Source organism: Rutilus rutilus, assembly GCF_951802725.1.
Source record: "Rutilus rutilus genome assembly, chromosome: 13".
NCBI classification, from domain to species: domain Eukaryota; kingdom Metazoa; phylum Chordata; class Actinopteri; order Cypriniformes; family Leuciscidae; genus Rutilus; species Rutilus rutilus.
Window position 1 is genome coordinate 6,523,778 of NC_140218.1, and position 26,162 is coordinate 6,549,939.

General features: G+C 37.0%; 3 protein-coding genes across 8 annotated transcripts in view; 1 reads left to right on the top strand and 2 right to left on the bottom strand.

The window, feature by feature from the left end:
* Nucleotides 1–12,218, bottom strand: part of LOC311302643 (AP-1 complex subunit sigma-2) — a 45,884-nt gene extending 33,666 nt beyond the window's left edge. For all 3 annotated transcript variants that reach the window (XM_084428647.1, XM_084428648.1, XM_084428649.1), the window contains exons 1-4: nucleotides 12,096–12,218; nucleotides 9,908–10,086; nucleotides 715–823; nucleotides 482–619 (exon numbers count right to left, since the gene is read on the bottom strand). In XM_084428647.1, the coding sequence (XP_084284773.1) occupies nucleotides 482–619; nucleotides 715–823; nucleotides 9,908–10,086 (426 nt within the window). In that variant the 5' untranslated portion in view covers nucleotides 12,096–12,218. The remainder of the gene's footprint in view (nucleotides 1–481; nucleotides 620–714; nucleotides 824–9,907; nucleotides 10,087–12,095) is intronic.
* Nucleotides 12,219–13,779: 1,561 nt separating this feature from the next.
* On the bottom strand, nucleotides 13,780–14,651 carry LOC311302651 (histone H2B-like). Its single transcript, XM_084428659.1, has 2 exons — nucleotides 14,504–14,651; nucleotides 13,780–14,018 (listed from the first exon to the last, which is right to left on the bottom strand). Exons 1-2 carry the CDS (start codon nucleotides 14,615–14,617, stop codon nucleotides 13,845–13,847), a joined length of 288 nt encoding a protein of 95 aa, XP_084284785.1. The 5' UTR covers nucleotides 14,618–14,651; the 3' UTR covers nucleotides 13,780–13,844.
* Nucleotides 14,652–15,463: 812 nt separating this feature from the next.
* rs1b (retinoschisin 1b) lies at nucleotides 15,464–25,912 on the top strand. 4 transcript variants are annotated; one of them, XR_014629625.1, is made up of 7 exons: nucleotides 15,464–15,566; nucleotides 16,732–16,757; nucleotides 16,908–17,100; nucleotides 19,607–19,748; nucleotides 21,400–21,595; nucleotides 22,376–23,145; nucleotides 24,422–25,906. XR_014629625.1 is itself a non-coding variant. In XM_084428638.1 (6 exons), exons 1-6 carry the CDS (start codon nucleotides 15,521–15,523, stop codon nucleotides 22,526–22,528), a joined length of 756 nt encoding a protein of 251 aa, XP_084284764.1. In that variant the 5' UTR covers nucleotides 15,494–15,520; the 3' UTR covers nucleotides 22,529–23,590. The 4 variants fall into 4 exon arrangements, 1 of the variants encoding a protein (XP_084284764.1); XR_014629626.1 differs by having other exon boundaries at nucleotides 15,466–15,566; nucleotides 22,376–23,105; nucleotides 24,326–25,906; XR_014629627.1 differs by having other exon boundaries at nucleotides 15,474–15,566; nucleotides 22,376–23,101; nucleotides 24,321–25,912.
* Nucleotides 25,913–26,162: the final 250 nt, after the last annotated feature.

The following is a 26,162-nucleotide window of genomic DNA, read 5'->3' on the forward strand; positions in this document are numbered from 1 at the left end:
ATGTACATATACACAAATATATATATGCACACACACATTATAACATTTGGATTTCATACATTCATTTCTTATTCAAACAAAATCCTGTCAACTCCTCATCCTTTTCACCAAAAATGTGTTTTAGGTGGACAGATCAATACAGTACAGAGAACATAAAAAAAAAAAAAATTACTAATTTAATATTGCTAAATCTGCGCAGATTTGGTTTAAATGAACTTCCCCAGCAAAGTGAGTAAATATAATACATTTATAATATAATTAAATATAAAAGTTTATAATATAATAAGTAAATATAATAAGTAACACACCATATTGGCCAGAGATTTGACTTGATTTTTATCCGCATTTGGCGGGTTGGCGAGTGTTAATTTCAAACCCTGATGATAGCGAGATATAAACATCTCAACAGACCGATTCTTTTTAACTAACGGCTCAGCAAAGTTCCCGCACCGCTTTCTGAGCGCCAGCACATGACCCTCACCTCCTGCAGGAGATCCGCCTGCTCGATGGCCTTCAGGACGTTCTTCTTCGACGTCTCCTGAGCTTCGCCTCCCAGCAGGAACTCGTCCAGGATGAAATACGCCTTCTCGAAGTTAAAGATGATATCCAGCTCGCAGACCTGAGATTGGGAGGAATAATCACTGTAATTCGGTTCTTTTTTTTTGGGGGGGGGGGGGGGGGGGGGGGCAAGAAGTCACATCAATTTTGACTTACACTGCCGAAGTATTTGTCGAGCAGCTCGACGTAGCGGTGGATGATCTCCAGCGTGATCAGCTCGTTGTCCTGGTCCTCGATGGCACAGCAGAAATACAGACTGGCGTATCTGCAACAGAAACAACATCAGGTTTAGTTTTAGTCAACAAAAAAAACAACTGATATTTTGTTTTTCTGCTGATATGAAAACAATTTCACCAGATGACTTGAATAGCTCTATTTGGAAAGAATTTAATCATTCTAGAAGGATTGAGGTGATTTTGTAAGGAAGTGAATGCGCATAAAAAAAATTTTTTTTAAAAAAAATTACGATCATAGGTAAATACAATATGCTTTTAAAAAGTGCTTTATGTTTTTCCAGGTAAGTCTAACAGTATTCAGGTACAGAAATTGAACAATGAAATGTAAAATAACACTGCATAGTCTTCACTGTATAAATTAAATATAATTAATCTTTGTTAAAGCTTAAAATGAACACTGCTTTTAGATAAAACCAAGCAAAAATTGACATGTTAAAAAAGGGATTTGACAGTATACTACTTTTTTACTCCATAAAACTGCATGCTAGTAAACAGAGTGTGTGTGTGTGTGTGTTTCAATAATAATATTAATATATCTTTCTTTCAGCTGACACTTGATTTATCTTTATCCTCACATGCGGAGGCTCTCCGGCTGGCCAGAGCTGCTGAGCGAGTGTTTTAATGTGATAATGTACCGCTGTCATCAGCAGACGGGATTGGTCATTCTGGACAGCCTCTCTTCACTGTGTTTGTGTGTGAGACGCAGAGAGAATGAGGATGAAATCACATCTTCTACACACAACTTTTCTTCAAAATGCTGTAATGAATATGCATATCTAACATCGGGTTCACTCGCTAGCAGCTTTCAGGACTCCAGCCTAGCTGAACACAACGGTCCAAAATAACGGGGCAAATAATATAATATAATATAATATAATATAATATAATATAATATAATATAATATAATATAATAATATTCAAATGAGAGAACACGTAATAAAACACAATAAAAAAAATCACGAAGTGAATGTAATAAAATATAATAAAATAAAATAAAAAACTTCAAATAGGGTGAATAAAATAAAATTAAAATTAAAATTAAAATATGTAAACGGAGTGAAGTAGTAATAAAATGTACACAAAATATGAGTGGACCAGTAATAAAATACAATAAAATAAAAAATATGAGTGAATGTAAGGAAATAAACTAATATGTAAATGAGGTGACTAAAATAAAAATCAGAAATATGAAGTAATAGAGCAAATTAAATTAAATATTCAAATCATGTTAACAATTAAATAAATGCAAATAGGCTGACTAAGTAAAATACAAAATATGCAAATGGAGTAAAAATGTAAAATAAAATATATATTTAAATGAAGCGAACAAGTAATAAATAAAAATAAAAATATGTAAATATGGACAAGTAATGGTTACTTGCTACTTAGGGTAGTTTAGTTTTGCATAAAGATGAAGATGATCCCGTTCACACGGATCCGTGAAAACGACAAAAAATGCTGCATTCTGCTGGCATGCCAGTAGATGGCGATGTCATATCGTAAAGAAAAACCATGCGAACACATAATACACATGCGCTTGACCTCACAGTTCACACAAATTCGTGTTTTTGCAGTTTACACAGAGAGACGATGACTGTATCTTTTGAAAACAGTTTTCAGGCCGTCGAACCCTCATTGTTGTGTAAATGAATGGCCAACATTACGTTTTCTGTTTTTAGTTGAAGTACCACAAACATTTTTAAAAGATTCGAAGCCTCAAAATCTCATGAACGTTTGTCAACATCTAGTTATTCGGATGCACCGATATGAACTTTTTGGCTGATACCGATAACCGATAATTCTTGATATTTAAAGCCGATAACCGATATATTGGCCGATAAATATAAATCCAAATTTTTTATATAATTTTTTAGAGCCTGATTACAAGAACAAAAGTCTCACCATTAAAAGCCATGTCTCTAACACACACCTATGAGGTTCTCATAATTTTATGTAGCCGATATGACAGACATGCGCTGCACATGTTGCACTTTACTGTATTTTCCTTGTGATTCTGATCATATTTCAAGAAGTTCAAAACCATCATGTTGAAGAGTGTGTATCTGAAGTGTCTCAGATGAAGAAAATAATACATTACTTATCGGCTTTAATATATTGGACAATTTTTCTTATCAGGCCGATAACATTAAACATGAACATATATCGGCCACCATATCGGTATCGGCCGATGTGTCGCGCATCTCTATCTAGTTACTCCTCAAATCATCATTGGTACCTGCAAACACAACTTTGTTTCCACACAAACTAATATAAAAACTTGAACAACATGCAGAATAAGCCTGTACTGGCGTTTCATTTAGACACACACACACACACACACACACACACACACACACACACACACACACACACACACACACACACACACACACACACACACACACACACAGACACACACAGACACACACGGCTTAGCAATGCTAATGCTCAGTTTGGATGAGATCTGTAGTCAGATAGACAGATAGTCAGGCTGTTGAGCAGGCGGTTGGGGTCAGAGGTCAGATAGGGCGAGCTGTGAGGGAATGAATCTGGAACCGAACCAAAGCCCGATCACACTGAGCAGAACCAGAGGAACTGATGTAGACACAAGGTCACGTTCATTATTACTGCTCATCCGTCTAGACCTCGTTCTTTCATCGGTATCAGCCTCAGTTTAGTGTGTTTTACTGGCAGGACAAACTGCATCTGAACCGCCGACAGCACAACTGTGTTCAGCTGCTGCAAACACCGGCAAAATAATGGGTAATATACAATACATAAAGATCATTAATAATTAAATAAAACAAATGGTGAGAATAAATATATAAAAAATAAAACCAAATAATAATAATAATAAGCACATAGAATGAACAAGTAATATAATAAAAAAAAGCAAAAGTAGTGAATGTAAATCACATAAAATACAATAAAAACATGCAAATCAGGTGAACAAGTAATAAAAACAACTTTTACATTTTAATTAAACAATAAAATAAAAAAAATACAAATGAGTGAATAAAATAAAATTAAATAGACAAAATTAGTGAAAATAATAAAATAACAAAGGTGCAAATGAGAAGCAAAGAAATTCACTTGTATAGAAATATGCAAATGCAGTAATTAGAATAAGAAAAAAAATGCAAATATGCTGCTTACGTAGTAATAAAATAACAAAATATGCAAATTATTTGCTAAAGTAGTACAATATGCAAATTGTACGCTTAAGTAATAAAATCATAAAATATGCAAATGTAATGCTTAAGTAATAAAATATGCCAATGGAAAAGAGCAAGTTACGAAAAAATTATATGCAAATAGAATGAAAAAGTAATAAATAAATAAAAATGAAAAAGTAGTGAATGCAGAGAAAATGCTAATGGAGAGAACAAGTAATAAAATAACAAATATGCAAATGGAGTGAATGCATTCAAATACAATACAAATATATGCAAATCGAGTGAAGTATTAACAAAAAAATAAGACTTTACATCTGGTGGTGGTTGAGGAGAGATTCCCTGATATGATTGTAAAGTGCTTTGGGTGTACAGTAGTACATATGAAAGCGCTATATAAATGCCTCATTCTATTCTATTCTTCTATTCTATTCTACATCAAAAAAAAAAAGTAATGTATGCATTTTGCAGATGTTTTCATCTAAAGCAACTTAAACTGTATTCAAGGTTTACGTCTGGGAACTGAACCCATGACCTTTCCATCGCTAGCAAAATATTAAATAAAAGTGCTCAGTCGCTCTTTTTAATGGAATGATTCAGCATTTGTTAATCGTTCTGACCCATGTGTGTTTATCTGTATATACAGGAACGACCTTCAATGTAAAAATCATTCCCTCGAACAATGCAAAGCGCTTTCTTTAAGGAAACAGCCTTTGGGTTTGTGTTGATCTGTATTCATTAGAATTAGATTTATGGAACAATAACACAAAGAAAGACTACGGTGTATGTCCTCCTGTGGATCATGTGTGATTGTGAACAGAAGAAATCAGGACACTGAAACAAAGACACAGCGAGGGATACACCAAACGTGTGGCCGCATATTTTAAATTCACTCATGCTACTGAATACAAATGACACACGGACACTCGTTGCAGATACACCATAAAACACAACATCAACATCACACGCCGATAAATCAATTTTGCCAAAGTTTATATTTGTATTCCTCGTTTTCGGAAGCTGAAACACTCAAACACACACAATCCAGTGCAAACACACACAGAATAATGTGATGAAACACCAAGGGCCCTATTTTAACGATCTGAAACGCAAGTATCAAGCGCGAAACCCAAGTAACTTTGTGGGCGGATCTCGGGCGCTGTTGCTATTATACCGGCGGGATAAATGACTCTTGCACCGACGCAAATCTAAAAGGGGTTGATCTGAAGTAGCTTCATTACTCATAGGTGTGGTTTGGGCGTAACGTGAAATAAACCAATCAGAGCGACATCTCACATTCCCTTTAAGAGCAGGCGTGCTTGTTCCATGGCGGTTTGCTATTATAACGGCGGATTTGCCAGGAGCGGTTCACAGCCGAGGAGACCGACGTTCTCATCAGGGCCGTAAAACACAGAGAAGTGACATTGGGGATGGAGAAACACACACAAATTAGCTTCGGTTAAACAGGCGTATAATAATTTGGGTAAATGTGTAAGCTAGATTTATGCCTATTTTTTCACATCTTCATGGACACAACAATGATTTCCCTCGTGTGATAATATTTTTCCTTGTAATTATGTATGGTTTGCAAAAAATGATAACTGCTGCGTCTGTGTGTAGATGAGATAAGCAAAGTGTATGTGCGTTGTGCACACGCTACATTGATTATGGCCAATCATGCGCCCTTAAAATAGCATATGAATAACATGCGCAATGTTCCTGGTCAGTGGCGGAATTGTTTTCTGAAACTGCAAAATAGCACCAGGGAACGTTTGCGCCGGAACACGCCTCCTCTTTTCGCTGAACCGCCCCCGGGAGCGCAAGTTCATTCCCTAATTTACCGACGTGCATCTGTGGAGGGAAAAGACCGCTGTGCGTCGGGTGCAAAATAGGAATGATACATGCGTCGTGTACAAAGTCAATTGCGCTGGGTGCAAGATAGGGCCCAAGTTTGACCTATTATCTAAAATTCGCGGAAAAAGCATCCAACGTCATCCCGTTTTTTTCCCACTGTCCGATCGAATGAATGGAGAGGCGGGCCTTCCGCTGTAGTGACGAAAGCTACAGTTGCTTTGAACGTCGACATACTGCAAAGATGGAGGATAAACTTGTGGTGCTCTCGCGGGTTACCAGGAGCTTATAGGGATGGTTCGGAATAAAGTCCTTTGCACCCTGACCTCGAGCCAAACACCCCCTAGAAGCCTTTTTCCCCTCGGTCGAACATTATTAAAGTTAGAGCTTATTTAGAGATATCAGCCGGATGGTTTAGTGCAGGCGCTAATGGATCCAAGGTTGTATCTCGTAAATTACCCCACTAATAATGCCCAGAATGGCACCAAACTTCTACAGTAGTACAAAAAGTTTCTGTACTCATAAAACGAGGCATTGGAAAGTGTGTAAGTACATCAGGAGTTTATTTAAATAACACTTGCCTGACAGCTAATGCTATCGCTAACCCGGACGTCGACGTCACTTCTGTGAGTTGGGAAAAGCACGTAAAAGTCCTGAAAGAAAGCGATGCACAAGGATGTAGTGTAACGACGCCCACTTCCAGGAATGCACTCATATTTTGTTGGTAGTACCAGTTTGCAATGATTATTAGTTAACACTAAGTTGTCAACACCATGATTCGTCGTTACACTACATCCTTATGCATCTGCCAGGACTTTTACGTGCTTTTCTGGGTGTTTGGCTCGAGGTCATGGTCTACAGAGGAACCATCCCTTTAACGACTTCACGAACCGTAACTGCCACAATGTTAACAAAGTAAATAAAGTTAATAAAAGGCTAATATGACGTTTACTTGACTGACAGGACAGCCGTTACGGTGGTTGCCAAGCAACATAAAAAAAAGTGATCGGAGCCAAGAAAGGCAGGGCTGTGCGCCTCGTGTGTTCGAACCTGAAAAACGCGCTCGGCGTGATCGGGGCCTACGCCTACGGCATGTAGTGGGAAGTTTTACATGGGAAAACATTCACATTTTCTATAGGCTACCAGACCAAGCTCAGTCTTTTAAGATTGCGTGATCAACGGGCAGAGTTCAAATGACTCTGTACACAACTGGATAGTCCTTCAACCAATCAGACCAATGATCCGGGTGACGTACTTTGCAGCGAAAGCTCCAGGCAGGAAACGTGTCATCAAACGTGTTGGTTTGCAGCATTGATCAGCGGTTTGCAGAAGCAATGGCATCCAGTGATTTTTGCAGGTTGTGCAAAAAAAAAACCCATGAAAGTCTGTGGTACTTACAGCCACTCGAGCGATTTGTTTGCTAAACTAAAGAAGCCATTGAGCATCGTTGAGAGGTTAAAAGGAATTGGATTGGATTAAACCCGCCAATAGCGTGCCAGGTGGATAAGCCGGTCTGTGATTGGTCCCCGCAGATTTGTAACAGAAGCAGGATAGAGGAACGTACAGGTTTCCAGCCTGAGCTGCAGGGCGTCGGGGTTTACCCAGTCTACACAAATCTAGCAATATCACTGTTATTCTGGTGATTACGATGAAATTAAATATTATATCAATATCAAACACTGCAGTGCCGGTACAGGTGGGATGTTTGGGGGTCCATTTCCCTGAGTGTGTGTGTGTGTGTCAGTGTGTGTGAGTTCTCAGGTCAATGTCTATGTACCCCCCCATTCCCGCTGCCATGGAAACACCCTCATCTCAAGGAAGACGGCTTTCATCCTGAGGGGAACATGTGTTAGTGTGCGGGACACAGTAACTCAAACTACACGAAGAACACCGTTCCAGAGATGGGAAATATCAGATCCATAAACTAATTACCATCGTTATTGTGTGCCTATAAACAAGCTCTCTGTGTGTGCATATTTTAATATCTTGTCATCAAAATTCTCTTTACTTACTTTCTTAAAATGTGTTCCTTCCCTTTCTGTGAACATTTCATCTGTGCATGTACTTCCAAATAAATAAAATAAATAAATAAATCAAATCCATGTTTTTCTCATTGCATATAAAATTTTACTCTGAACATAAAAAAAAAATAATGGGCTGCAAATGCAACTTTCATACTGAAAACACTCTAATGTCATCATGAGCAAATCCCACCAATCACGTGACAAGAAGCTCGACTTGAACTGAAGCAAAACCTGAGCTAATATTTAAAGACATTCAGGAAGGAGTTTTTCCCACAGAATGGTTCAATTAGTAGCCAAGAAGTTTTTTCATTAACTTATTTCAAAGTAGTTACACACACACACACACACACACACACACACACACTATGCATCATTCCAAACCCAGAAAACACACTGATAAAACAGATGAAGACTTTTAATCTCAAACTCTCTCGATATGCACTAACGCTTGTCCTTCACTAGCCAGGGTGATCGTCTTTAACTAAAACTGACACTAAAATCATTAAAAAATAATAACTTTGTTACTTGAAACAAAATAAACATGGTAAGACTTTACAACAAGGTCCCACTAGTTAACATTAATGCATTAACTAAAATTAACTAACAATGAGCAATACTTGTGTTATTCATCTTTGTTAACATTATTATTTAATAAAAATACAACATTGTGAGGTCATGTCAGCTCAGGGCCATTAATAATATCAACAGATTTTAATAATGTATTTGTAAATGTTAAATTTAACAATAATTAAGATTAACCAACGCTTTAGAAGTTTTTTTCATTGTTACTTATCTTAACTAATGACTTATTATAGCGTTACTGTAAACGTTAACTGAAATCAAATAAAATACACAAAAGTAAACGTATTTTAGTAACATCTAGTAACATCTCATTTTCATTTAGTTTAAGTTGAAGTACTAAAATGAATAAAATAGTGCTGTCACATTGATTAATCGCATGTAATATAAACGTTTGTAAATGTATATCTGTTTGTATAGTATATACACACACAGACACACAATAATATATATATATATATATATATATATATATATATATATATATATATATATATATATATATATATATATATATATATATATATATATATATATATATATATATATATATTAGGGCTGTGAAAAGATTAATCGCGATTAATCGCATCCAAAATAAAAGTTTGTGTTTACATAATATATGTGTGTGTACTGTGTATAATTATTTTGTATATATAAATACACACCCTTGCATGTATATATTAAAAAAAAAGTGTTATTTATATATAAAACATTTATATTTATATGTAATATAAATTATATATAAATATATACAGTATATACATGCAAATATTTATTAAATAAATACATGCATGTGTGTGTATTTATATATACAAAATAATTATACACAGTACACACACATATATTATGTAAACACAAACTTTTATTTTGGATGCGATTAATCGCGATTAATCTTTTCACAGCCCTAATATATACACACACACACACACACACACACACACACACACACCCATACATACATATTTAAACTTCACGATTAATCGATTTGACAGCACTAAAATAAAAATAAAACTACAAATATAAAATATTAAAAATAATACAAACTCTAGACCTATTTAACAAAAACTATTACAAATTACAAAAATACAAAATTAGTAAAACTTTCACTAAAAATAACATTTAAAACAATCAAAATATTAATAAATAAAAAAATCATAATAGGTATAGAAAAAAACATCATATTACTGTTTGAAACATTTCTCAAATAAATGTTTCAAACAGTAATATGCCGAATAGTCACATGACCTGTTTATTACGCTGCACGATTGATTCAGCGACTGGTGTCTAGCTGATGATTATTATGCAATGTCTTTGAAACTACTTTATTTGTCACGACGGTAATGGAAGGTGAATTCGAGTGCAGTGAATCATGGGATAGAATGTTGTGAGAAAGATTACAGTGATTACTTACAGTTGACTGATTTAACAGGTTGTTTAATAAAACACTGCACAGCTCCACCACAGCAAGCGATGAGCTCCACTGACCTCTTATACACGATCTTCAGGTCTCTCCACTCCAGGAAGCTGCACATCTTGGGCTTGCGGGCCAGAACCGTCTGCACCAGCTCTCGAGTGATCTTCTTCTTCTCCTTATCCGACAGAGGAACGTACCATTTCTGCAGACGGAGCTTCCCCTGTCTGCTGAACAACAGCATGAACTGCATCTGTGGGGAAGAGAGATGAGTGAGGTGAGATCAGGAGAACAGGAGACCGATCGTATTCAGTCCCATCGTAAACAAGAGCATAATAACTCATTTAAATAATAAGCCACTCAGGATCGGCACAGAATCATGCAAATTAAAGGGACAGTTCACCCATTAATTACTAGGGATGGGAATCTTTTGGCATCTCATGATTCGATTCAAGCAGATTCTTGAGGTCAGGATTCGATTAAACATCAATTCTCGATTTTGAATCAAATTTCGATTCGTTGCATAGATTTGATTGTGGTTTACGGTTTTGTGCTACTTTTCATATTTGACTGCGGTATATAGTTTAATAGGTGTAGGCAAGGAAATAAAAAAAATACAAATAATTTAAAAGAGTTAATTGTAACCCTTGAATTTTATTTAGTTTTTCTTCCCAAAATTCAACCCAATATTATAAAACAAATGTCCTTTAAGTAAGCCTGAGACTAAGAGGAAAAACTACTAAGTTCATAAATAAAATTCCTTGATACAAAAAAATAACACTTTTGCAAATATAATATATAAACTGGTAAATAAAATGAAAATAATCAAACTACTAAGTTTCTCAGGTACAGTAGCCTAGTTTTATTTAACATGTCTTAAGAAAAACTACAGAAACTGAATAATAAAACACTATATAGTCTTCACTGTATGAATTAAATATCAATTGATTCATAATAAAGATACAAAAAAGTGATTCAGTCAAAAGAAGTGTGATTTTTTTTTAATTAACTAATGAAACGGTTGGCAACAGTTTATTAGGCTGCTGTCCCTTTAAGAAGAAATGCACAGATCTAATGTACTGTTACACATCCGATTTTCTGCCAAGTCTTTACAGAAAGCAAGTAAAGACATCATCAAAGTAATCCATAGCCCCTTTCACACAGAGATTCCGGAAAATACACGGATAAAGTGACCCGGGATTTGACCCGGGTTCATTTGATTTTGGTTCATTCACACTGCCAGTGATTTTCCGGAATCAGAGAGGGCGTTCACACACAACCCGTGTATGTCCCGGAAAGACACGTGACATCGATGTGACTTGTAATGTCTCAGCAGCGTCTTCAGTTTGCTTATGAGCTGCGATTTCTCTCTCGAGAAACCACGCTTGTGCATTTATTTCTCTGATTCGATCATAAAATTGCGCATTTCGTACCGTTTCACAGCTGGCGAACGATCCCGGCTTCAGCGTCATCACTACGACACGGCATTATTACGGCTTTTGTTCACACAGCGCGCGTTCCGGGACTGAACACGGCAATGTTACTAGGTCCCCAACCCGGCATCGATCCCGGCATTAAACCCGGGTCGTGTTTGCGTTCACACAGAAGGCGTTCCGGCAATTTGCCGGGTTCAAAGCGCTGTGTGAATGGGGCTCATGTGACTCCAGTGGTTTAACCTCAATTTTATGAAGTGACGTGAATGCTTTGTTTGCACAAAAAACACATCCTTTACCACTTTATTTACTAAATGTATACAACACGCATTCACATGAGCACAAGTGGTAGTTGCTAGCTGGCAAAGATGAACAAATGTCTTACGGGTTCGAAATGTCATGAGGGTGATAAATTAATTACAACATTTCATTTTTTAAATGAACTATCCTTTTAATATAACATTAAATCAATTACAACAATAACCTCAGTGCATCTATTCTGCATTCAAAAAACGTGTAAAAAAGGAACATATATAAAGATATACATATATTTTTCACATTTTACTATTTTTATAATAGCATACATTACTATTGTTGTTATTATTATTATAATATTGTAAAGAATGCATGTCATGCATTGTCAAAGCATGCAGACCAAATGCACATAACTTATGCGTTCTAGAGATTTGATTGCAAAGCTAATTAACGCATATGCTTTAACTAATAAGCATGTGATCTCCAATGCGCAGCTGGTATTTACACTTTTGAGTCACGCGAGGCGTTTACAACCTATTGCAGAAAGGAAATGATGAAATAGCACACGACATACCTTTGTGAAGAGGTCCGTTAGTAAATGAGGGATGAATTCACATGAGTTCTGGATTCACAGTGATTCGCGTCTGTCTCAGCTCGAGGCTTGTGTACAATAGATGCGAGACGGCGTCAGCTGACTGCTAGCTTCCCATTGGACGGAGGCTTCGCTCGGGGCGTTTTCATTGGTGAGAAAAAGACCGTTATTCCCGCCCAGTAAGGAACGCAGACATTTGATTGGTTGATACGTGCGTCAGTCAACGCTTGAGCCACACCGCCACTCAGTGTTGTTGGAAGGGTGATTGTCAAACGGTTTAAAAGGTGGTCAGGTTTTTAAAAGGGAATGAACAGAGGATCACATTTAGTGTCAGATTTAAAAGCGTTTGTTCAGCCTGTACCTGGTAAAAATATTCAGTCTATTAAAGCCTAATTGCTTTTTGTCATTCACATGTCTTTTAGGCACTTAGGCTAGATGACACATTATAGGCTCTCAGTTGAGGCTGATAATGCACTTAAACACAAAATGTAGGTTACTTTATTACTGTATACTTTTGTGCATTCTTCTATAGGCCTACTGTAAATATCGTGTCTTTATATACACGTATATATAGGTAGACTATAATAATCTTGTCATTGTATTGCTGTGAAACATGTAACCAAGACTTCAATTTGACTGATTTGATCTGATTTTAATTTGATCTGATTAGAGTCAAAAGGCCAATTACACAAACGGGTTCATTTGCGGATACAAACACCTCTTCTTTTTACTGTTATTTTATCTGAAACTATGTTGTCAGGGCAAGAGTAGCCTATTTTTCCATAAATATATATATATATATATGAAATAAAAGCACACTTGGCAATAAAGCTCTTTCTGATGTCAGGGTGGGGCAAGTCACATGTGTTATTAAAGTATGCAAATTATTATTATTTATTTATAAATTGGCTGTTGCCCGTAGCGATTTGGACATGAACAGGACGCTTTCCCTTTAGGCTATAGTACCAGTTAATTAATAATTTAAATCACCAATATATGACGTCATCACTGATGTTACAGCGCCACCAAGTGACGATTGTCGCCATGGAACATTTTTACAGATTTTTCTTTCTTTTGCCATTAGAGAAAATGGGAAAGCAGAAATAAGGGCTCAAATGCATGTGAAAATTCATATCCTTCATTCTAAATAAACGCTAAAACTGGCTTTATAAGAAAAGGTTGGAAGCATTGTGTAGCCTACATCAAATTTTACTACGCTACCTGTTGCTTGGAATTATAAAATAGTAATGAATGGCACCAACTTATTTTTATTCTGTACATGCCTATAGGCTACATTTCAATTTGTTCTGAATACCATGAGTATTTGGAGTGAGGGGAAGTAAAATAGGCCTACATGTTTATAGTGTTTGTTAACGTTCTCATTTAGGCTTCAACTATTTTACATTACTGCTGAATGTAATACAACGGAAGTTTTTCCTCTCTCAAAGCAAGTTTGACCTCGTGCAACTCTCCGTAAATAACGTAAATAGAAAAATTGTGCTGAAATATAAATAAAAAAATTGATTGGCCATTCAACAGGGACCGCTTGCACCAATAAAACAGTTCTTTATTCCCACCAAGGAGTCATTATCGCTGTAATATGAGGCCCCGCATTAAGGAACAGTGAAAGTGTAGTGCAACACAAAATGTCACAGTGTAAAGACAATTTAAAAAAGAAAAAGCCTTTTTATTAATTTAGAAGTCTAAAAGTGTATAATTGATCTCCAGCGGTCACTTGGACGGTTTGCCCCGGTGCGCGTGCACGGCGGTGTGGATCTCTCGCTGCGTGATCACGCGCCTCCGGTTGAACTTGGAGAGGCGCGCGGCCTCGGTGCACACCTGCGCGTGCACATCTGCCCGGCGTCCCATCAGAGAGATGGCGTCACTCACGCCACCGGACAGCTCCTAAAAATAAAAACTGTAACTTTAAAATTGTCCAAAAAAAAATAAAATACAACTTTAAGGCTCTGTTGTGTGAATTACTGAAATAATAATGAAAACGCAACATCAAAAGATAAATGTTAATTTGGTAACACTTTACAATAAGGTTCATTACTAAACTAGTCCACCTTAGTAAGCATGAATTAAGAATGAACAATAAGCTACTTCAGCATTTATTAATCTTACTTATTAATTTCAACATTTAGGCCTACTAATACCGTAGGCTACGTTACGGTTGTTACCTTTTGTTAACATTAGTTAATGCACTGTGAACTAACAAACAAATAATAAAGTTGTATTTTTTATTAACTAACATTAACAACGAATAAATACTGTAACAAATATTGCTCATTGTTAGTTCGTGTTAGTAAATATATTAATGAACCTATTGTAAAGTGTGTTTTTTTCTTTTTTTTTTTCTTTTTTTTGTTGTTGTTGCTTTAACACACCTTCTCAATCTTGTAGATGTAGGCCGAATATTTCCCGATGCTCTGTTTGCGTGTCCTGCCTGTTTTAATGGACTTCTTCAAGGATTTCAAACTCTTGTCAGATGATGTTTTCATGATTGATGCTGTTCAAGCCGCATTCACAGAACCGGAAGTGACGCTGTTGATCGCCGGAACAATTTATTGCGTCTCTGCTCGTCTCAGCACAGGTGAAAGATTTCAGTTTTAATTAAATCTTCTTAACCTAATTCAGACATTCAATCAAATGCCATTGCGATAGTAAATCATAATTTTGTTAGTAAATGAATACCTATATTAAGGTTGATTCGGTCATTAATAGCCTACATTAAATAATACTTTTGACTCAAATAAAACCAGTTAATTTAGATTTTAAATGAACAATTTATTTAGAGTGTGCAAGGTTTGGGAATTAATTTGATATACAACTATAAAAGGCTTAATTATTATTCATAATTGCTCTTTTTCCCCTAGAGTCATGTTAGATTCATTAGTTGTGCAATTGGATGTGCATTTGATAAATAAACTTGTGATGTTTCTATTTGGACTCACTGTTTCATTGTTCTAATCGTGTGAAGACAAACACACAGTTTAAGAGACTTAGGCCTGGTTTCACAGACAAGGTTTAGATTAAGACAGGATTAAGCCTTAGTTCAATTAGGACATTTAAGTAGCTTTTATAAATGAGCCTTAGAAAAAAAATTGCACTAACATATTTTAAGATAAAACAGCTCAAACACATGTATTTTACTCCGGGAATAGTTTAAGCCTTGTCTGTGAAACCGCTTTGATTTCAAGAGAAACACGAGACACAGTGGATATACTTCAGTGAAACCACTGAGAACTCAATAAAGTGTGAGCACTGAATCTTCCTCCGGGATGGAGAGAGAGAATCCGTCACGCACAGACAGATCAGGACTATTATTGGATGTGTGGATTACAGTAATCCAGAGCACACTAAACACTGCTGCTCATGTAGTGCTCACTACACAGATCATCAAGATGGACACGAGGATCCTCACTGTGTTTCTGCTGCTGGTCACTCAAGGTACGAAGTGTTTGTGTGACCGTGAGTGTGTGTGTGTGTGTGTGTGTGTGTGTGTGTGTTAATAACAGACTCAACAAAAATGTGTTCTAAGAACATTGAGCTAATGTTCCCATTAAGTTATGAAAGATTATTTCTGAATGTTCCTGAATGTCCAGTTTTTTAAATGTGTTTTCTTGGTTGTGTGAACGATAAGGGAACGTTCTATTTTAACATTCTTCAAACATTATGGAATGTTACTTTTGAAAGAACATTCTAAAACAAGAAGTGACATTTAAAAAATGTTACAACTACCAATTATTATTTTATTTAAAAAAAAAAAACATTCCATGGATGATAAATAATGTTAAATAATGAAAAAAAATTATGTTTGTTGCAGGTTTTTTGAGAACATTATTAAAGGCCAGATAACTTTGAACCAACGTTGTATTAATGTTACTGGAAGAACGTTTGTTAATAACATTCAGAGAACCTTGACAGAACGTCATCTGAAGTTCTGAGATAATTCCCTGTCAGCTTCACAGTCTGCGTGTTCCTGTCCCACTAAGTCTCTGTTTCCTGGAACTTTACTGATATGTATTTGGACTATAGCCGTTTTTGGACATTTGGACCATTAGGACACAATGACCAAGGGTTTTACCTGTGGATGAAGATATGAGAAACAAGTCTGAATGAATGAAATAAAAGTGTGCAGAATGATTCATTTATGGGGAATGAAATTTGAGCACTTTACCTTACTGACTTTGATCCTTAGATAGATAAGGATCTAGAATAGATAGATAGACAGACAGATAGATAGATAGATAAATGATAGACAGACAGACAGACAGATAGATAGATAGATAGATAGATAGATAGATAGATAGATAGATAGATAGATAGATAGATAGATAGATGATATACAGACAGACAGACAGATAGATAGATGGATGGATGGATGGATAGATAGATAGATGATAGACAGACAGACAGATAGATGGATGGATGGATGGATGGATATATAGATAGATAGATAGATAGATAGATAGATAGATAGATAGATAGATAGATAGATAGATAGATGATAGACAGACAGACAGATAGATAGATAGATAGATAGATAGATAGATAGATAGATAGATAGATAGATATTTCTTCAATAATGACCTGTATCTCTGATCTCTCACAGCTTTCATTGGCATTAACACACAAGGGGTGAGTATAAGTGTGTGTGTGTGTGTGTGTGTGTGTGTGTGTGTGTGTGTGTGTGTGTGTGTGTGTGTGTGTGTGTGTGTGTGTGTGTGTGTGTGTGTGCATGTGCATGTGATAGTGTGTGTGATTCCTGCATGTGCATGTGTGTGTCAGGAGTTGGAGTTGCCATGGCCTGATGAGGAAGAGGAGGAGGAGAGTGTGAAGGAAGTGACGGAGAACCAGACGCCGGTGGGCTGCAGCTGTGACTGTCAGGATCGGGTTCGACCCACCGGGACTCCTGCCACCTGGACCTCCATCAGCACCACTCCGGCCACACAGACCAGCCCGTACCAGGACTGCATGCCGGGTCAGTCGCCGCACATCTCTCAGTCCTGGTCAAAAGTTACACACCCCTGTCAGAATCTTCTAAATGTTCATAATGTTCATGTTCAATGTTCTGAATAAGATATTTTACATAAAAGGTGTTTACCTTTAGTCAAAGACAAAAAAATAGATGAATTTATAAAAAATTACCCCGTTCAAAAGTTTACATACCCTTGATTCTCAATACTGTGATACTGGATGATCCACGGCTGTTTTTGTGTTTTGTGATGGTTGTTCTTGAACAGTTAAACTTCAGAAAAATCCTCCAGGTCCCAAAAATTCTTTGGTTTTCCAGCAACTTTTGCATATTTGAACCCTTTCCAGCAGTGACTATGATTTTGAGATCCATCTTTTCACAAAAAGGACGACTGAGGGACTTGTACGCAAGTTTGTATTTGTTCAATTCAAAATCCCTGCAATTTACCATAGTAGAAAAACACATGCGTTTCATGGGCCAACCTTCGCCATAGTAAGTCAATAGGAAACTTTGGGCGCCTCTTGCCCCCCAGGAGTACAACTTTTACCCCATTGTGAGGTATGTTCTTACAGAGCCTGCCAGCCAATGTGGTAAATTACACGTTTCTGCGAAATCCTCAAAGTTGTCAAAGTTCGTCTCAATGTTAATTCTATGGGATTTTTCACCATACCACTAATAATAAGTTTAAATAGGATTTTAGTAAGTTGAATCTCTCAAGCCAACTTAATTATAATAAGTATGCAAGAGAACACTAGTGATGACTTGCCTTTGGTAAGCACCACTAATAATAATAATAATAATATAACCTCAGTTTTATGTGACTTTAGGCCAGTCCGTAAAATAATTGCAGACTATCACTAGTTCTAGTTCATAAAATAAAATAAAATAAAAACGTCTGAGCTCGATTAAGTCGGATACATTTTTATCCGATAAGAAAACGCGCAAGACCTACGACAGAAACACATTTTCCCAATAAATTCATCGATGGGCATCTAAAAAATCATGTGACTTACGATGGGACGCCATAACCGGACAAACCAAGGGACTAACTTGGTCCAACTTGTTCCCTTCAGAAGTGCACACTAACTGATGCAGGGCACGAAGCCAAGAGGCTTTAGTTTAGAGCGATTACATGAGTAACGATCATCCATGATGCATCAGCTAAAACTGATGACACATGAACCGCCCTCTGACCTCAGTTTGACAGAGTAGCGAACATTACAATCAAAATATTAAAAGACAAGGAACAAGAGAACTAGAAGGACGGTCTGCAGGAGACGATGAGAGACGAGCTGGCCATCAGAGACACCATCAGAACGAGAAAGCAGTGACTTTGAGAGAGAGTAGAGAGTGCCAGCGGATAATCTCATGACTAATGAATGTGATGCCCAGATTACCGGGCCTGAAATAGTCCTGCACCCTCACAAACTGCTGGAGGTCCACTCGTGCCAACCAACGGGACTCCTGATGTTCATTCAGGCTGGAGAAGACTCATACAATTACAACTAGATGAGTGAAGTTTTATGACAAACTTTGAGGTTGGATTGACAAAGCCAGGTCTATAAAATTTAAAATAACTTTGAAAAGCATGAAGTTTGAAGGTTTTACTCAGAGAAAGCAACAAAAAAAAATTTACTAGCATGTTTTAGCAAATTTGTTAGCATGATTTAACACATCGCTAACATGTTTTGGCATGTTGTTAGCATAATTGAACATGTCGCTAACATGTTTTAGCATGTCGCTAACATGTTTTAGCATGTGTTTAACATAAGTAGCATGTTGCTAGCATGATTTAACACATTGTTAGCATGTTGCTAGCATGATTTAACATCTTGTTAACATTATTTACCACATTATTAGCATGTTTTAACATGTTAACATGACTTAACACTTTCATAGCATGTTACTAGCATTATTAACACATTGTTAGCATGAATTAGCATTTTGCTAGCCTGATTTAATACATTGCTAGCATGATTTAGCACTTTGCTAGCATGAATTAGCATTTTGCTTGCATGACTTTTCATTGTTTTGATTGTCCGTTTAACAAAAATCGTAAGTCGGATCAGTTCGAAAAAATATAGCGCACAGAGTCAGAGCAGTCTGAAGGTCTGAGCCGAGTTTGGTGGTTGTAGCTTGAAAACTCTAGGAGGAGATACTGTTTCAATTTTGGCCCAAGTCGAGCGACTTTAGTGTAGTTTGTTTATAGCCAACGATTAGCCTTTTACTTCTGCCGATTGTATTTAGACTTTAAAAAGTTGTTGAGAAGATTATCATGATGAACAAAACGTGCAAGTATTTCTAAACTTATGTTGGTTTCTGCATTAATCCAAAAACTATTGAAAAATCCTATCAGGTTTTTGTCGAGGGACCGAAACCCAAACCTCAGTCTGACTTCCAGGAACAGGTGGATGTGTTGCTTGTATCATATAAATCACATTCAGCATGATGTTCTCGAGATTTCTGGCACACTTTGAGGATGATCTGACGTTTCCGCTCCTCTTTTCCTCAGAGTGTCCCTACCACAAACCGCTGGGATTCGAGGCCGGATCGGTGAGGGCGGATCAGCTCACCTGCTCAAACCAGGACCAGTACATCGGCTGGTTCTCCTCCTGGACCCCAAATAAAGCCAGACTCAACAGCCAGGGGTTTGGGTAAGTGTCTCAGAAAAACCTGCCCGTGTGAAAAAGAAGTGCGCTTAATTCGCTTGCACTTTATTTTACAGTACGTGCACTTACAGTACCTAAGAAAGCACTGTTAATGTAAGGTAACTACATGGGTTAAGGTTAGGATACTCCGGCAATAACAAAACAGGCGAATCTCACTCATCCAAAATCTCAGAAATAACCAGTAGCGAGTGAGAGCTAACCTTACGGAGAGACTCAGGAAGAGTTTAACTGTTAGACGCACATGGACGTTTCTGAATGGTTAGTGGATACATTTATGTAGTTATTGTGGAGTTACATTGATTTATCTCATCGACTTGCATGAACCGTCATAACTTTTACACAAGTTGACACAGTTCCCTGAGGTCTTTATAAGACAGCTGTGACATGTTTTGCTCGTCTGTGCTCAACGACAGGACAGTTTACATGCTTTACTCGAACTTTTGCCATTGCGTCAGAACTGGTTACACTGGTGTCGCTTGTGAAAACCAAATGTCGGGTGGTGGGTGTAAACATGCAGATTAAGGGCCGGTAATATTATAATAAGATCCTCTTCCTACATCAGAAGGGGAGCGAAATCTGATCGGTTTATTTTTTGACATGCTTGCAGAGAAAGGCTCACCCAAACAAAGTTACTGGGATTCACTTCTCACGTTTTATAGCGCTTAAACGTGGAAAAAGTAAGATTTTCATGATATATCCCCTTTAAAAGTATAGATTTTTAAAAACTCTACTTGCAGATAATATAATAAGGAAATAAAATGTAAATTACAGTAAGTGCATTTATAGAGAGTTAAGAAAGCTTACTGTAAGTACACTTTTTGAAAAGTAATGTCAAATGAAAAGTTTTGCTCTAAAGTACATTTTAAATCATTGTTTTTTAATAATTATTTGTCGTGCTTTGAAGAAGTACACTTATTTTGACGTGTTGACTAAAGCACTTGTAAAGTACTTGATTAGAGATGCACCGATACTAAATTTCTCCACCGATACCAATAACCGATTATTCAGAATGATATTGGCCGATGCCGATACCGATACCGATAGTTAGTTCGTTTTTCTTGAGGAAAACAATCTCTCCCGAATACAGTAATGCTGCACACTATATAGGGAACCTTCTCATTTGGTACACTATAATAAAAGAGGTTAAAATGAACAACAGAGCTATTATATTCAACTGCTATATAATATTTACACTCAAATAAAAGCTGAAATGTTTGTATACAACTCAGTTTTTACCCTTTTGATTGACAGGATATAATCGGCACTGATTATCGGCTGTTTTTAAACAATCGGTCGATAGCGAAAATAATATCTGGCCAATAGTTGGCCAATACATTGTGAATGTATTGTTGGCCAAAATGTTGGCCGATACCGATAACCGATAATTCTTTATATTTGAAAGCCGATAACCGATATATTGGCTTATAAATCTAAATACAAATTTTCGATCAAAACTAACTTTAGCTGGACAATAACTTTATTCTAGAGCTGCTGTAAAGCCACAACAATCTTTGGTTACTGTAATTTCCTGTTATCACTGTAAAGCTGCTTTGAAACAATCTGTATTGTTAAAAGCGCTGTATAAATGAAGGAGACTCGACTATAGCATGTAAAGTGTGTGTCCTCTCGGTCTCAGCTGTGCCTGGCTGTCTAAAGCCCAGGACGCGAGTCAGTGGCTCCAGATCGACCTGCAGGACACTAAGGTGGTCTCCGGGATCATGACTCAGGGTCGCTGTGATGCGGACGAGTGGACCACCAAATACAGCCTGCAGTACCGGACCCACCAGCACCTCAACTGGGTCTACTACAAAGACCAGACCGGGAACAACAGGGTAAAGCCTGAATACACCAGTACAACCATAGAGATTCTTCTGAAAACTCACAGACAAACTCACAGACTCTCCTCTGTTACTGTTCAGTTTTAATATCTATCTATCTATCTATCTGTCTGTCTATCTATCTATCTATCTATCCGTCTGTCTGTCTGTCTGTCTGTCTGTCTGTCCATCCATCCATCCATCCATCCATCCATCCATCCATCCGTCTGTCTGTCTGTCTGTCTGTCTGTCTGTCTATCTATCTATCTATCTATCTATCTCTCCCTCCATCCATCCATGTATCTATCTATCTATCTGTCCATCTATCTATCTGTCTGTCTGTCTATCTATTTATCTATCTATCTGTCTATCTATCTATCCATCCATCCATCCATCCATCCATCCATCCATCCATCTATCTATCTATCTATCTATCTATCTATCTATCTATCTATCTATCTATCTATCTATCTATCTATCTATCTATCTATCTATCTATCTATCTATCTATCTATCTATCTATCTATCTATCTATCTATCATCCATCTATCCTTCTATCTATCTATCTATCTATCTATCTATCTATCTATCATCCATCTATCCTTCTATCTATCTATCCATCTATCCATCTTTCTATCATCCATCTATCCATCCATCTATCTTTCTATCATCTATCTATCTTTCTCTCAATCCATCTGACAATGCTTTGTATGACAAACATCTGCCAGGTTGTGTTGTTCAGTATGCGCCCGGTTTGAACCCCCACACGGTTTGATAATCTTGTTCCTCCGTCAGGTGTTCTACGGGAACACGGACCGGTCCTCCACGGTCCAGAACCTGCTGCGCCCGCCCATCGTGACCCGGTTCCTGCGGATCCTTCCTCTGGGATGGCACACACGCATCGCCATCCGCCTGGAGCTGCTCATGTGCATGAGCAAGTGTGTGTGATTCAGGAGGCACTCCAGTGGCGGCCGCTGGCTTGCACAACAGAGGAGGCACACTACATTTTAGCACTCGGAGTTTTTAAGCACCTTAAAATGGCTTTTTTGATCACTTATATACCGGAATATTTATAGAAAACGACACAGACATCAACACTGCAAAAAATGATCTTCTTACTTTGTATGTTTGTCTTGTTTCAGTCCAAATATCAAAAATTCTTAAATCAAGATGCATTCACTATGAGGAAAATGACATAAGATATTATGTCCTGTTTTCTGGGGGAATTAATCAAAATTAAGTGAGTGGATGCTTAAAAAAAAGCAAAATTATCTGCCAATGGGTTTAGAAGGTTACAACATTATTTTTCTCACCCCGTTGGCAGATAATTTTGCTTTTTTTTAAGCATCAACTCACTTCATTTTGATTAATTCCCCCGGAAAACAAGACTTAATATCTAATGTAATTTAGTACTTTAGTAAATGCAATATCTAAAAATTCTTAAATCAAGATGCATTTACTAGATGAGTGAAATGACATAAGATATTAATCAAAATTAAGTGAGTTGATGCTTTACATACCGCACGTCTAATAAAATGTAAATTAGATTTTGCCTTGTTTTAGACGTCTGGGCTGTGTTTGGATGACTATTAGACGTCTTTTAAATGCAAAATTGCTTACTGGGTATGGAGAGTAGAGATGCTGAATATATGAATGCACGTGTTAAAAGAGCACGTGCATTTACTAAAGTACTAAATTACATTAGATATTAAGTCTTGTTTTCTGGGGAAATTAATCAAAATTAAAAGTAATAATTTTGCTTTTTTTTATGCATCAACTCACTTAATTTTAAGTAAGAAAAGCATTTTTTGCAGTGAAGACAATATAAAGTTCACTCACCAGGTCCTAGCCTGTCACTTGTCCTTTTAAATGTCCGTGTTAAAAGAGCACGTTCAGTCGTTTAGTGCAGCTGATTGCTGTAGCCTATATCCAACTTAGACATGGGGTCTTACTTTATTTTGGATTTGTAGCTTTTGTTTGGATGGTAGTTTAGTACATTTATTTGCGATCAAATATTCAGCATCTCTACTCTCCATACCCAGTAAGCAATTTTGCGTTTAAAAGACGTCTAATAGCCGTCCAAACACAGCCCAGACGTCTAAAACAAGGCAAAAATTGGGCTGTCAGTGAAAATGTAATAGACGTCTAAACCATAGCCCAAGAATAGACAAGTGGTTTTCCTTGTTTTAGACGTCTGGGCTGTGTTTGGACGGCTATTAGACGTCTTTTAAACGCAAAATTGCTTACTGGGTATGGAGAGTATAGAGATGCTGAATATATGAATGCACGTGTTAAAAGAGCACGTGCATTTACTAAAGTACTAAATTACATTAGATATTAAGTCTTGTTTTCTGGGGAAATTAATCAAAATTAAGTGAGTTGATGCTTAAAAAAAAAGTAATAATTGTGCTTTTTTTTTATGCATCAACTCACTTAATTTTAAGTAAGAAAAGCATTTTTTGCAGTGAAGACAATATAAAGTTCACTCACCAGGTCCTAGCCTGTCACTTGTCCTTTTAAATGTCCGAGTGAAAAGAGCACGTTCAGTCGTTTAGTGCAGCTGATTGCTGTAGCCTATATCCAACTTAGGGATGGGGTCTTACTTGATTTTGGATTTGTAGCTTTTGTTTGAATGGTAGTTTAGTAAATTTATTTGCGATCAAATATTCAGCATCTCTACTCTCCATACCCAGTAAGCAATTTTGCGTTTAAAAGACGTCTAATAGGCATCCAAACACAGCCCAGACGTCTAAAACAAGGCAAAAATTGGGCTGTCAGTGAAAATGTAATAGACGTCTAAACCATAGCCCAAGAATAGACAAGTGGTTTGCCTTGTTTTAGACGTCTGGGCTGTGTTTGGACGGCTATTAGACGTCTTTTAAACACAAAATTGCTTACTGGGGTTTGCTGGCTAGTCACATCAGCGGTAGCGGTTCAAGCTAATATCACGTAATTTACGTCTCGTCGATGATTGGTTGAGATACCAAGGGAGATAGCCTCGTCTGCCATGTTACTTTTCTCAACACTCCTAATCACTGAGAGTGAAATACTCGCTGGTGATTGGCTAAAAAAAATTATTTTACCAACGGAGGGACAAGTCACCGGCTATGGATTCGTTTCCCCTTCCCTTTCTCTATTCCTTCAGACTCGCGTTTCGCAGATTCGGCACATTCTGGTTACACTTACAGAGGTGAAATTACAAACAAGAAATACACATTCTGAGACATATAATTTTGAGTAGGCCGTGCCTCCCCTGACGAGCCGCCACTGAGTCCAACAGCTTTATGTACCACAGTACTAAAGTCAAACACACTGGAAACTGGTCTCAGATCAGTAGGTAAATATTACCTTATAACCGTACCTTATAACCGTAAAAAATTAAACAAATAACCACTTTTGACTTAAAACGAGCGAGACTGGGATATTCTTATCAACGACTTACTGATCTGAAACGAATAGTCTTTTTATTTGTCTTGACAACTGAATAAATTTCAAATGAATTCCTTAATTGAGTCACTGTTTATCACAGACGTGAACATTAAACCTTTGCACAACTACTGGGCTTCTTCAAAACTGTGACCGAACAACCAGACGAAGCCTGTAACCAGCTGTTTCTCACTCAACACAACAACAAATAGCTCTGAAGATAACCAGATAACTCACACACTGAATTCATGTCTTTTTGAAAAGCGTTCAGTCCAGGTTAGAGACGTCAACCCATTCACAGTGTTGAGTTTAGCAGGTATAACACAAAACTGAAGACTAAATCCAGTCTTAAAATGATGTCTCAAATCTCAAATCTGAAACACGTTGCTATAATGTTCTATATTGGTTCTCTTTAGGTTTTCACAAAAACATTCAGTGCAACATTCTGGGAAAGTTATAAAAGGTTATAAAGATACATCTAAAAAGAACAATTAAAGAACAATCTTTCCAGATTTCCTTTAGGTTATTGCAAAAAAAACTGCAACAATCTGGAAAGATTCATTTTTGGTTACAAGAATGTTCTTACTTGGTTCCCCCCCAAAAAACATAAAAACAATCAGGAACCATACGGGAAGGTTCTGTGTTTGCTGGATCTAGTACCTGCTATTGTTACTGAAGTAAGTCATTTCAATAAATAAGATATTTATCATGTAGGAGATGATGCATTAAAACAATATTGCAATGCTAAAATTAGCATTTACTCTCCTGGTGTACATTGTTCTCCACTCCTGTATCCCCAATCAAACGTGTTTTTCCAAAGACCAAGAAGCGCTAAAGAACAGTTCATGTTTGATTTAGTTTGACTTTTATTTATTCATGGAATAAATAAATTCATTTCTGGTTATTTAAAGGGGTGGTTGAACATGATTTGACTTTTCTAACTTTAGTTAGTGTGTAATGTTGCTGTTTGAGCATAAACAACATCTGCAAAGTTACGACGCTCAAAGTTCAAAGCAAAGGGAGATGTTTGCTTTTAAAGAAATCGCTTTTTAAGGACTGCAACAAACGGCTGGTAGAGACTACACCACATTCCTCCCGGGTTAGTGACATCACCAACTCTAAATTTACATAATTTACCCCCTGAACACGATTTATA

Bases quoted from the DNA above. Each gene is read 5' to 3' on its own strand.
- LOC311302651 (XM_084428659.1), bottom strand. From the start codon at position 14,617: ATGAAAACATCATCTGACAAGAGTTTGAAATCCTTGAAGAAGTCCATT. The intron at 14,019-14,503 runs GTGTGTTAAAGC...TTTTATTTTTAG, and splicing joins ACATCTACAAGATTGAGAAG to GAGCTGTCCGGTGGCGTGAG.
- rs1b (XM_084428638.1), top strand. From the start codon at position 15,521: ATGGACACGAGGATCCTCACTGTGTTTCTGCTGCTGGTCACTCAAG. The intron at 16,758-16,907 runs GTGAGTATAAGT...TGTGTGTGTCAG, and splicing joins TTGGCATTAACACACAAGGG to GAGTTGGAGTTGCCATGGCC. The intron at 17,101-19,606 runs GTCAGTCGCCGC...TCTTTTCCTCAG, and splicing joins GTACCAGGACTGCATGCCGG to AGTGTCCCTACCACAAACCG.